A 12,491-nucleotide genomic window follows, 5' to 3' on the forward strand; every position below is an offset into this window, starting at 1 on the left:
AATCGAATCTCCAATATTCGGAAGATATGTAGTTGTATTGACTGTTTTATTGTAACGGTTCCCTCAGACACATAAATTAGTGAAAACACGTAATCTATCAGTCTGACCGTTCGCTGAGTGTTCACACAGTAAGTAACATATTTCATTAATAACTCACTCGGTAGAAAAGAGACATACTATGTCAGAATTGCATTTTACAATTGCAAAAACCGAGGGATTCATCTCGGCCTGTGGGCGGACCAAAAAACAAGATGGTGGCGAATCGAAATCTTTGTTTGACCTGTTTCAACTTATTTACAATTCGATTCGAAATGCCCAGCCTTACACCAAACAAGTCATATTTTACTCAAACATTCCATCTTAACACCTTTCCTCTCTCATTGGACAAATATGGAGAAAATAACAAAACAAAATTAACGTTTTAAAGTGAGACAATGTTTCTTTTATTTCCAAACATTTCACAAAACTCGCTATATTACAATACATCCCTCCTGGCGTGGCTATATGAAATCTACCAATCAGCATGTTTTTATGGGCGTGGTCATGTAGAATCCACCAATTAGCAGAAGAAAGCTCCAGATGATTCTATTTTGGATATTTTCTTAATCCAACCTTCGAAATGCTCGACTCTCATATACACACCGGGTGTGTTTTTATCACATCTTTGGCCGCCAGTTCCGTAAGACAACGTTGCAGCAACGTACCAGGTACAAGATCTGCATCTCTGACAGGCGACCGCACTTCCGCTGTCTCCCTGGAATAAATAAGGAACATCATTATGAAGCTTCTTCAGACAAGCATTTTACAAATGTTACAAGAAACGCAATACACTGTTGGGTATTTATTGATTGTAATTCAAATTTAGCTTCTTTATTGTTCTGGCACTTTCCCAATCTTATTTATTTTTTTCTATCGTAAACAGACCCAGTATTTAATACCATTATTCATGTGTATGCCATTGCGTTTCTTGTCGCAGTTGCTTGTCTGATAGAGTCTGACCTCGGTCAGACGAAACGTTGCAGAAATATATTTGTGTTAGTGTGCAGCAAGACTCTTGAACTGAATAGAATAGTCATTTTCACTCTTGCTACAGCATCCTTGCGTTCTACGCATACGGACCCGGCATATAAAGCAAGGAAAGGTAGTTAGTTTCACGCAACCTCAACTGTTAGTATCATTATCAAGCATTGGCTTCAGTCAGCTGAATGAAACAACGCGGACTTTTTATCAACTAAGTGCCCAGTATATTCCCCACCTTTTCATTTTCACTCGCTCTCACCCAAAGAACGGATTCGCGCCAAATTGTGATCTAGAGTAGACCAGTGGTTCTAAAAATGTCCTGCCGGACCCCAGGGCTTCGTGAATAATTCCACAAACTATTCGTTTACTGATTAAAATACTGACTTGGTTAATTTTGTAACTATTCAAAGAATTAATAACTGCAATATTAGAATTTGACAAAAATCAAATACGTCCAAGTCGTTAGAAAAAGTAATTTCGATTCACTCAGGGACATTAATAAATATGGCTATAACGCAGAGGTTTTGATACCAGGGGCCAAAAATTTTGCCCACCTGGACTAGCGGGCTATGAAAGTGTGACATAAAAAGTTACATTTTATGAACAGTGTTACAAAAGTAAAAGTGAAAAACAGTAAGCTTCGTGAAAGCCACTTTAACGTATTTTACAGTTGAGCAAATTAGTGCATTACTATAATCGATAATACTGTTAGAAAAATCGTAAAATTAGTTGGAATTTCGAGTTCAGGTAGACGAATACTTATGAGAAGTGTGTTTTCTTAGTCCTTTAAGCTTAATTCCATAACTGTTCTTATATCTTACCCTGCACGCATCCTTCCCTTCACTGAATCTCCCAACACAGAGGTTTTTTAAGCTCGATATATATTGAGTTTCAGGTATGTTCTTCAAGGCGTTCTGGCACGCATCCATAGGCAGTACTCGTAAAGTTACATGTCGCAGATCATCAGAAGCGGCGCCATTGCTCGTCTCGGCTGTAACAAGTAAACTTTGGGATAGAATTACGGTACTCCCGTAGTATGTGTACCAAGTTAGGGTTAGGTCATAATCTTATTCCGATTTTCGCTTTTTAAGTTCTATTACGAGTTCGGAGACTGTTCGTGTTAGACAAGTGAATAGATACTCCCGAAGTATGTGAACCAAGATGGCGGAAACCAAAACGTAGTATGTGTACTATGTCAGGGTTAGGCCATAATTTAATTTCAATTTTCCTTAATTTAGTTCTATTACGACTCACAAGTTGGGAGACTAGCCAAGTGACTCCCGTAGTTTTTGAACCTGAAATTATGGCCTAATAACCCGAACCTGGTACACATACTATGTTCTAGTGTCCGTCATCTTGGTTCACATACTTCGGGAATATCGCAAAATTTTGGGTACTCCGCGAATATTTTATTATGAGAAAACTTTGCTCAGAGATGAATATAGTTTACTTCTGAGTGAGTGCCAATTACTTTGCTGAGAAATAAGTCTCCTTTACGTCTGAGTGATTGCCCATAACTTTACTCAGAGATGAGTCTCCTTTACTTTCGACTGATCGTCCGTAACTTTGCTCGGAGAGGAGTCTCCTTTACTTCTGAGTGATTGACCGTAACTTTGCTCAGAGATGAATATACTTTGTTTCTGAGTGGGTGCCCGTCATTTTGCTAATAGCGAGTCTCCGTTACTTCTGGGTGATTGCCCCTAACTTTACTCGAGATGATTCTTCTTGACTTCTGCGTGATTGCCTGTAACTTTGCTTAGGGATTAGTCGTCTTTAATTCTGAGTTAGCGTTTATAACTTTGCCTAGAGTTGAGTATCCTTTTTCCTCTGAGTGTTTGCATAAAATGTATTACCACAATTATAATGGTTTTAGTGATTAACTTCATTTCCAGTAGTCGCTTGTAACTTTGCTCAGAGATGAGACCGCTTTATATATCCACTGTTTTTAAAAGGTTTAAAATAACTGGTCATGTCTATTAGGTACTCTGTAGTATGTGAACCAAGATGGCGGATAAGGTTAGGCCATAATTCGAATTACAAATACTACGTGAGTCTCTTGCTTAGTCTCCGAAATCAGAACGGAACTAAAATAAGGAAATTGGAATTAAAATATGGCCTAATCCTAACCTGGTACACATACTACGTCCCGGTGTACGTCATCTTGGTGCACATACTACGGGAGCGCCACCTATTACTTACAAAATCCGAATCCAGCGATGACACAGTTGGTGTCCTCAGGAACTCTTTCTAGTTTCGGAAGACAGATTGGTCTGGCCTGTGAACTAATCGTGATGTCGGTCTTCAACTGTGAAATGTAATAATATTTTTATGCGACGTACTTTTACGCTTTCCACAACGAACTGGGCTTGATTTGTAACGAACTCCTACAGTAAGGCTTACCATATATATGGCACAATTAATCGGGGACAGTGCTGATTGGACAACCTTAGTTCGATTTCGATGCTTAGTAATAATCAAACCATTGGAAAACTTGCTCTCTTTTTCGGCATTTTGAATAATTTAATGGCAGTACAGCTAAGGTAATATGCTAAATTGACGTATTAGACATATAATGATTATGACATAACAGATAACAATATAAATATTAAAAACGCGCGAAACTTCCAAATTTCTTACTCCTACTCACTACTCACCTCTATCAAAGCTATATCCGCCGTTGCCAGTGGATGCTCATAATCTTCGTGAGGGTGAAATTTTTGAATTTCTATTCTCTGGCTATTGACAGAAGGAGTGCTGATTTTTATACTACCAACTCGTATGTAAAAATCTTGAGCTGGGAAAAGACTCGCAAACCCTCTGTAACATAAAAGATTGCATACTTGTAGAGATTAGGCATTCTTACATAGTTTTCCATCCTCTGGTCGGACCGCTAGCTCTGACATGAGCAAACTACGACCCGCGGGCCAAATCCGGCCCATTGTGTTATTCAATCTGGCCCGCTTGATGCTGCCGCAACAAGACTAAAACCAAATATTGATGTTTTAGCTAGAAAATAGGTCTACGAATTTGTTGGGATTGCGATTAAATTTAGTTTTGGAACGAGGCTTATTGTTTTCCAATTTTTCTTTTATAACACTGTAAATATTTTCACAAAATGTTTCCTTCTTTCTTTCACGTCACACTTATATGACCCGCCAGTCTGGGTGGGCAACATTTCTGGTGCTCCCGAAGTGTGTGTACCAAGATGGCGCACAACCTAATCCCTAAACTGGTACACATACTATGTTTAGCTGTGCGCCATATTGGTACACATACTTCGGGAGTACCAAATTTTTGACCCCAAAAACCTTGTCCACCTTTGGTCTAACTTGTCAATCAGAAATTTTAAACCTCCCTTTTAAAAATTTCTCTTCTGAATCACATAGAATTCGTGTTAAATATCGATTACCATAGGAATGTTTACAAACTTTGAAAGGCATATAATGTACACAATAACGATCATAAAATTGCGTTTTACTTGAAAAAATAATTCGTGTGAGTGCGACTTGAGTTTTTTCTTTGATAGTTTACGCGAGATTAATATTAGTTCAAGTCTTCACGGTTAGGAAAACAGGAAACAATAAAATAAATATATATATTGACCTGGCGCTCCAGAAGTACATGTATCAATATGGAGGTAACTAATTTTGTCCGCCTACTTTACATGAAGTTGTGTAAAGGGACTGAAGCCCATGGGCAGGGGGTATATTCACTTGGCTAACACAGCCAGTCCACGAACTTGTAATAGAACTTAATTAAATAAGGAAAATCGGAATAAAATTATGCCATAACCCCAACCTGGTACACATACTACAGGAGTACCAATTTACCTTGTGCAATGTGCAGCTGACAGAATCCATCTCTTATGTATGATGCTCCCCCCACACACCGCTGATGCAGTTTTCTTGGACACCATGACTGCCTGTAATACAATTGTGTTCAAAATATTTTTATAAGGCAATCTTTCAATCCCTGAACAAGGCTCTGTACAAGTCACACCATACACGACGCGGCGGCACAATATTGAAATGCAATCAAAACCCAACTTTATTTATTATTCTATTTAATTCAAGAATCTTGCTGCACAATAACACAGACGAAACGTTACAGAAATATATTTGTGTTTCCTGTGCAGCAAGACCAAAATTGAATAGAATAGTCATTTTCACTCTTGCTATAGCATCCTTGCGTTATACGAATACCGTTATACGGACCCACCCGCGCAAAGGCATAGACATAGACCAAGGAAAATAGTTAGTTTCTGTAATATACATAGCTATTTATCGTAGCTTGAAACGGTTTTTAGATCTTCAAGCCTATTAAAAACCCGGACTTTTCGGCCGGAGCCGTTAGCTGTTACGGTCTAACTTGGCAATTAGAAATTTCAGATTCTCTCCCTCAAACCACCTTTTGATATGTAAACCAAAAAGAAATTTATTTTCCGTATTGCGCAAAGGAATTTCTTATAGCGTGAAACGCATTTCAGACCCGCAATACTCTCAAAGACCAACGCTTTCCGGCTGCACATGCTTGCTGTTTTGGTCTAACGTAGCAATTAGAACTTTCAAACCTCTCATTTGAAAATTTCTGGATATGCCCTACAACAAAACTATATACTACAACAAAAACGCCAAAATCCCTCTCTGGAGAGAAATCCATCTTCGATGGAGAAAATTTAATTTAGTACTAAATTCCAGTAAAAGCGTGGGTGAGCGAACACGTACTACATCTTTTAACAATACCTTTCCTGCATTTAAAATCTGCACGATTTAAACCTGACTTGAGGTTATGTTTGCTTTACCGAATCTATAATCGGTTCTTTATTTTGTTTTTATCAATTATTTTATCGTCTATTACGCTGATTATGAAGTCGCGGCGTTGTGGCTCATCTTGCTAAGCGTTGGGAATACGCTCGCCACCGCACCTCTGATTACTCTGCGTGGGTTCGCAAGTTCGAATCCCATGTGGGAATAGATATGTAAAAGAGGAGTGCTGGACTCCTCACCGCCATTGGGTGGTTCACGTAACCTCTGGTCGGTTACGGCTTCCTCTACCGTCAAGTTCATGCTTCCGAAAGCAAATAACTAACTAATCCCATACCCAACATGGAATGGTAAACGGACGAGCAGCCGTGATGCGCCATATCGACTTTCCTCTCCACCGGGATAAATATGTAAATCCTATCCTATCGAAATGAACTTATAAAATCAGCCTACCACCCATGGCCACTCTCCCAACATAGACACGCTTCCTCCGAAGATACGTTGAAACGGATTCCTCTCTAAATGAAGTCCGCATTTCTCGTCGTGTTTCCTGCAACATTCAGACTCGGCGCCGTATCGATACGAATATCCAGATTGGCAAGGTGGAACTAAAATTATAAAATTAAATATTTTGAATTGTAGGATATTGAAGCAGAAGAAGATGAAAATACTGGGCTTCCAGAACGGCAATGATAACCAGGGCGCCCTATTTTTGAAAATTTGTCTCGCCCCGCACCACAAAAATAACTTGCTAACAATACGTCACAAATATAAGATAGTAAGACGAAAGTATGTTTAATTCAAAAAACGGTACCCCAGTAGTATAGGAAACAAAATGGCGGATACCGGAACGTAGTATGTGTACCAGGATAGGATGAGGCCATAATTTTAGGTACAAATACTACGGGAGTAACTTGGCTAGTCCCCGAACTCGTAATACAACCAAAATTGATAAAATTGGAATAAAACTATGGCCTAACCAGGTAAGCATACTACGTTCCAGTGTCCGCCATCTTGGTTCACATACTACGGGAGTACCCAGAAACATGTTGAATATACGTGGATGGAACGTAAATATACAATATAAAGAAATGTAAATTTCCAAAATAAGGCGTGCAAGATCAAATATAAACAATATTTTTAGTTTAATCAACGCCCTTTCCAAATAATTTCGACGCCCCCCATGTGGAATGCGCCTTATCGTTTGAGAACCACTGCTATAAAATCTATACAGGGTTAACACGAAGCACATTTACGGCATCCGGACGTGATTCGAACTTGCGTTCACAGGTTCAATACGCCGGAGCCTTACCTGTTTGGCCACCGGTTCAAGGTGTTAAATCAAACTACTCACTCGAAGGACATGGTTTAACGTTACAATCTTCGTAAGTCTTCTTGCATTTTTCAATAGCCAGGGGGCAAGGGTCAACCTTGAATCTTGTTCCTCCGCCACATTTTTTCGAACATTCCGTGTATTCTCCCCATCCTATGAGTAATGATATGAGATTTTTAAATTTATTCAGGGGGGATAGAAATCTAGGAGACTTGTAATGGGATTTCAATTTTATTCGAGGGGACAGGAATGCCGATAAGACGAATAAAAGATATGAAAACTTAGGAGATGTGGTATGATATTTTCAAATTTATTTAGAGGGGGGGGGGGGTGGAAAGTCGATAAGACGGATAAACCATATGAAAGCCTAGGGGATGTGGTATGATATTTTCAAATTCAGTCGAGGGGAGAGGAAAACCGACAAGACGGATAAACGATATGGAAGCTTAAGAAATATTTTCGGGGAAGGGGGGGGGGGGGGGGGGGGGGAGGGCGAGGAAAAAAAAGAAAATGGTACTTCAGGGCGAGGCACCAGGACTGTTTATCGAGCAGCGACACCCATGACAGATGTCTAACAGTAGGCTAATAAATAAATAACAGTAATATATAAGTCAAACAATCATTGTTAAAACAAGTTCACGTTAAAGTAAGTCGAGGCGACCAGGATACCAAAATGACGCCCGATTCAAGGAGAAACGGATAACGACTCCGAGCACCGCGTGTGAGTAACCATAGGAACAGCATTAAAAGTCTGTTCAGTAATGGAATACAGATATAACCCAGGAGATTCGAAATTGCAAAGCTTCCCACCTTGATTTAAAATCATTTTAGACATTACCTTTCACGCATGGCTGTACGTTGCACTGTTGGCAAACTCCTCTGTAATCACAGGAGAGGCCTCCGCCACATGCTGCTGAGCAAGGGAAGTTCCAAGCTGCAATAATAAATAAATACCTGCTCACATGAATAAAATGGTGACCGTACATTTGAACCCAGGTACATTCGAACCCATGGGTTAGGGTTAGTATGGGTTCAAGTATCCGCAAAATAAAACAATTTCAATAGGCGCAGTAGTATACAGGTGCAATTATCGTGGATTCAAATGTACGCGAACCGAATAAAAATACATAATGTGTTTTTCCCTTGTCGTGAGTTAAATCATTCTCCGTTTTACTGTTGCATTTAACACTCTAAGGCTAAGCGATAGTCGCATACTCCTCTCTTGCCTCTACCGCTCAATTTTTTGTGTAATTGGTTGTATGGCCCATCGACAGAAAATGTTGTACGCCCCTGAGTAAAGCGTTGAACATTGAACTGTTTAAAAATCTGGAACGGAAATAAATATCTGAATCTGGCTTGCAAGTAGCTCGTTCAGAGCGAAAAGATTGAATAGACGTCGAATGAAAAAAAATTGAGCAATGTTAAAATGGACACGGCAGGCAAAACAAAATATTTTATCGACACTTCCATGAAAATCATATGCGGTATGGTAACTTAACAGTGCCGTACCTGTAGCCGTAGGCCCGATATTCGATCGCGCAACAGCCCAAAATAATTTAAAAACATTGTTCCAATGAGTAAAAATAATACAGCAAAATTTTGGATGAAATATCAGATCTCATAGGATTCATAGAAAATTAGGAATAAAGTAAAATTAATAGCCTTCTGCAAGAAGTACAATCTTTAACCAATGGAAATATCAAAGCAATTGGTCTAGTTGTTGAAGAGAAAAGCGATGTTTTGATAACGATGCGAAGTAACGCAAAAAACAAGAACAATCCATAGATAGGTTCACTACTGTGTTTCCCCGAAAATAAGACCTAGCCCAAATTTTAAAAATGATTTAACACAAGCCCTCCCCTTAAAAGAAGACCTAGTCAACAACGCAAAATCTTTGTTTGACCTAGTCGATGTCCAATACCAAAAAATCTTACTCGGTAATGGTTTAGGAATTGGGTCAGGCAGCGAATGTGGGCATTTTTTCTTCCTCTTGCAGACTTTTGTATATGTTTCACAATTCCCGAAAAAGGTTTTGCAAACTCTTTTTGTTTGCTTTCCAATGCCGCAGGTAACGGAGCACGGAGACCATCCTAGAAAATAAAAGTGATTTTTTTTAAAAGTATATGCATAAATGATGAGAGAGGAAAGGCGATAACACGGCTTAATTATAACGTATGGCAGGACAATGTAAGTTTCCCCGACTCTTGACCCCAGAAAAATTCTTCCTATACTTTGATATTGCAACATTTCGGATGCATATTTTGAGTGTTTCGGAGAATTACGATTCACGAACTGAGTTTCATGCTCAAAATCATTACTCGTAGAATTTGGCGTTTGGCCTATTTTCCAATCTTGTCCATGGGACATATTTTTCTGTCCCATTCCTATCCCACCCCATAGCAAATATGCCTGTCCAATCCCATCGGACTCCCATTGAAATAAAATTGGTAAATTTAGGTTTAGCGTTTACTCAATAGGACTACATGTACGAAGAGACATGCAAAACAACAAAATTTACGGACTTTGTTAGCTTCGTATTTATAACTATTATACATGTGTCCATCAGCCCTTTCATGAAGCATATTATTAATGCTGAATATATTTTGCTTTTTATAACTAACGAGAGAGCTATGCTGAAATAAATGGACACGGAATCCATAACGAAATGTTTTATCATCATTTCCCCCAAAATCATACGGTTTTCATGTCCCACGGGACACGGGATATATTCTCATGGACAAGCCTGCTATTTTCACGGAGTCAATGTTACAATTGGAGACTCTTAATAACGATGAAGAAGTCGAAATTTAGAACAGAAACTCAAGTATAAAGTTTATCCGGTACTCCCGAAGTATGCGCACCAAGATGTCGCATAACCTGAACCCTAACCTGGTACACAACCTGAGTTCAGGTTGTGCGACATCTTGGTGCGCATACTTCAGGAGGTCCATTTATCCATCAAACTCGAAATGCCAAATATTGAAAGAATACGTTGCAGTTTACAACGATATATGTAAAACAAACGGCGCTCCAGAACTATGTGTATCAATATGGAGGTAACTAATTTTGTTCGCCTACTTTACATTAAGTTGTATGAAGGGACTGAAACCTGTGGGTAGGGGTATATTCACTTAGCTAGCACAGACAGTTCCGACCTCGTAATGGAACTAAAATAAGGAAAATCGGAATAAAAGTATGGCTTAACTCTAATCTGGTACACACTACGGGAGTACCAAAAAATCGAGCACAAAAATATACACAAATTTATTAACATGTTATTCAGAGATAAGGTTTTGATTTCTATCAATTCATAAATAAACGTCTGTTCTAAAACAAGGGCTTGTTTTAAATAAATTCGTTTCTGTCTCTTTTTGTATTTTTTATTGAAATACATCACCGTGGCATCGCAGTGAAACTACGCCAAAATGTTGCGTTCTGAGGGCTGCACACACAGCCGGAATACCAATTTCAAAAATTAAAAAAAAATTCTTGCTTTGATTTTGACTTTAATCGCATAACTTTATCGACAAATTAGTACCTTAGTGACATTTTAATTACCAAGAATGTTTGCCGGAGATATCAGGAAGACGGTTCGAGTAAGAAAATTTATGAAACATAGCTTACGGGCTTACTAAATGTTTTTCATAAAATAAATTCTTTATTACGGTAAAATCTGATAAGTTAATTTGAATTATCATACTTTGTTTTTAAGGTTAAAGGTATAGAGTTCGCAGTTATAGAAGTTCATTATCAGGCCGTATTTCAAATTTTTCATCTTTCAAACGGTAAATATTAGGAATTATTAACCTGAACAAGGAAATTTTAAAATGTTTTAAACTGACATTATTTTGGAATAAGCCTTCACAGTTTAAAAACAATTTAAAATTGATTGTCAAGGCCATTGAGGTTTGAGGGCCTGGGCTTTAGCCGACCTTGCCTAATGGTTTACCCGTCCCTTGTTCAAATGCCATAGTGATGTGACAATGTGTAAGAGAATTGCTGGACTCTTCGCCGTCGCAGGGTGGTGCATGTAATGGCTGACTTTTCGTTTGCGTCTTCCTCCGCCAACCAATGTGCGGACGCATTTCGTTACAGCTTGAGAATAATATGGGCAAGTCGTCGATATTTGGGAGCTCCCGAAGAATGTGTACCAAGATGGCGCACAATCTGAACATAGTCTATGTACCAGGTTAGGGTTAAGGTTGTGCGCCATCTTGGTACACATACTTCGGGAGCGCCGATATTTATGGCGTTTCGAAGAGTTTATTGTGAATAAGGAGCAATTGGCAAGTTTCCACATCCATTTTTCTTGTTTTAGTTTTGACTAATTTAATACAAAACAATCAAATAATACAGCCATTTCAAACAAAACAGGCAAAAAAAACTTGATTTAACACAATTGTTTTAAAACAATTACTTTTAAACAAATCCTTATACAGAGGGTTATTCAGAACCTAAAAACATTCTTTTTTGTTTACAGTAAATGCCGGATTGACAGTAATAAAATATGAGTATTGATTAACTTCTGCCTAAAAATATTGCGTACTCCCGTAGTGTGTGTACCAGGTTCGGGTTAGGCCATAATTTTATTCCGATTTTTCTTATTTTAGTTCTATTACAAATTCGGGGACTGTTGGCCAAGTGAATATACGCCCTGCCCATAGGTTTTAGTCCCTTAATACAAGTTGATGTGAAGTAGGCATACAAACTTAGTTTTTACCATATTGGTACACATGCTTCTGGAGCGCCGAATCTTGCGCGATTGAACGATGAAAAATAAATGAAATACAGCTACTGTACTTACTCTGTCCGCAGCTTTCTCTGACAAGCACTGCCACGAAAACGATTAATATATAGTTTATTAAATACATCGCTATCTTCTGCTAAATATATATTGAGATCGGTAATCGGTTAACAGTTATCGGTTTTTGGTTACGAGTTATCAGTCGTTGAATACCGGAATCATTTATTACTCAGAGTTATCCGTTAATGGTTGTCGGTTATCGGTTTTTATTTACGAGTTATCGATCACTGGATACTGGAATCATTTATTCCTTACGGTTATCAGTTAATGGTTGCTGGTTATCGGTATTTGGTTACGAGTTATCAGTTATTGAATACATGAATCAGTCATTCCATACGGTTCCAGCAAATGTTGTTGTTTGTATTATATTTGGTATTGAAGGGTGACCGTACATTTGAACCCATGTACATTTGAACCCATGCGTATATCCACGGGTTCAATCTATATGCGGGTGCTAAAACCCATGGGTTAGGGTTAGTATGGGTTTAACTATCCGTGAAACAATAAAAATTCCATAGATGCAATAGCATACAGGTGAAATTGTCATGGGTTCAAATGTACGTGGGTTCAA

At 38.6% G+C, this 12,491-nt stretch overlaps 1 protein-coding gene across 1 annotated transcript; it reads right to left on the reverse strand.

The window, feature by feature from the left end:
* Window positions 1–393: 393 nt before the first annotated feature.
* Window positions 394–12,065, reverse strand: LOC120342793 (serine protease 27-like). The gene is made up of 10 exons (XM_078117434.1): window positions 11,921–12,065; window positions 9,051–9,206; window positions 7,955–8,050; window positions 7,138–7,269; window positions 6,237–6,391; window positions 4,851–4,942; window positions 3,675–3,837; window positions 3,220–3,325; window positions 1,842–2,011; window positions 394–754 (listed from the first exon to the last, which is right to left on the reverse strand). The coding sequence occupies exons 1-10, from the start codon at window positions 11,985–11,987 to the stop codon at window positions 560–562; spliced, it is 1,332 nt and encodes a 443-aa protein (XP_077973560.1). The 5' UTR covers window positions 11,988–12,065; the 3' UTR covers window positions 394–559.
* Between the last annotated feature and the right edge of the window lie 426 nt (window positions 12,066–12,491).

The sequence above is a fragment of the Styela clava genome, chromosome 10 (genome assembly GCF_964204865.1).
Source record: "Styela clava chromosome 10, kaStyClav1.hap1.2, whole genome shotgun sequence".
NCBI lineage: Eukaryota > Metazoa > Chordata > Ascidiacea > Stolidobranchia > Styelidae > Styela > Styela clava.

What these genes read in the sequence shown, in the direction of transcription:
- LOC120342793 (XM_078117434.1), bottom strand. Translation starts at nt 11,987, where the DNA reads ATGTATTTAATAAACTATATATTAATCGTTTTCGTGGCAGTGCTTGTC. An exon ending in TCAGCTGCACATTGCACAAG is followed by an intron (nt 3,838 to 4,850) that starts GTAAATTGGTAC and finishes TTTATGTTACAG; the next exon opens with AGGGTTTGCGAGTCTTTTCC. An exon ending in AAGGGAAGGATGCGTGCAGG is followed by an intron (nt 755 to 1,841) that starts GTAAGATATAAG and finishes TATTTATTCCAG; the next exon opens with GGAGACAGCGGAAGTGCGGT.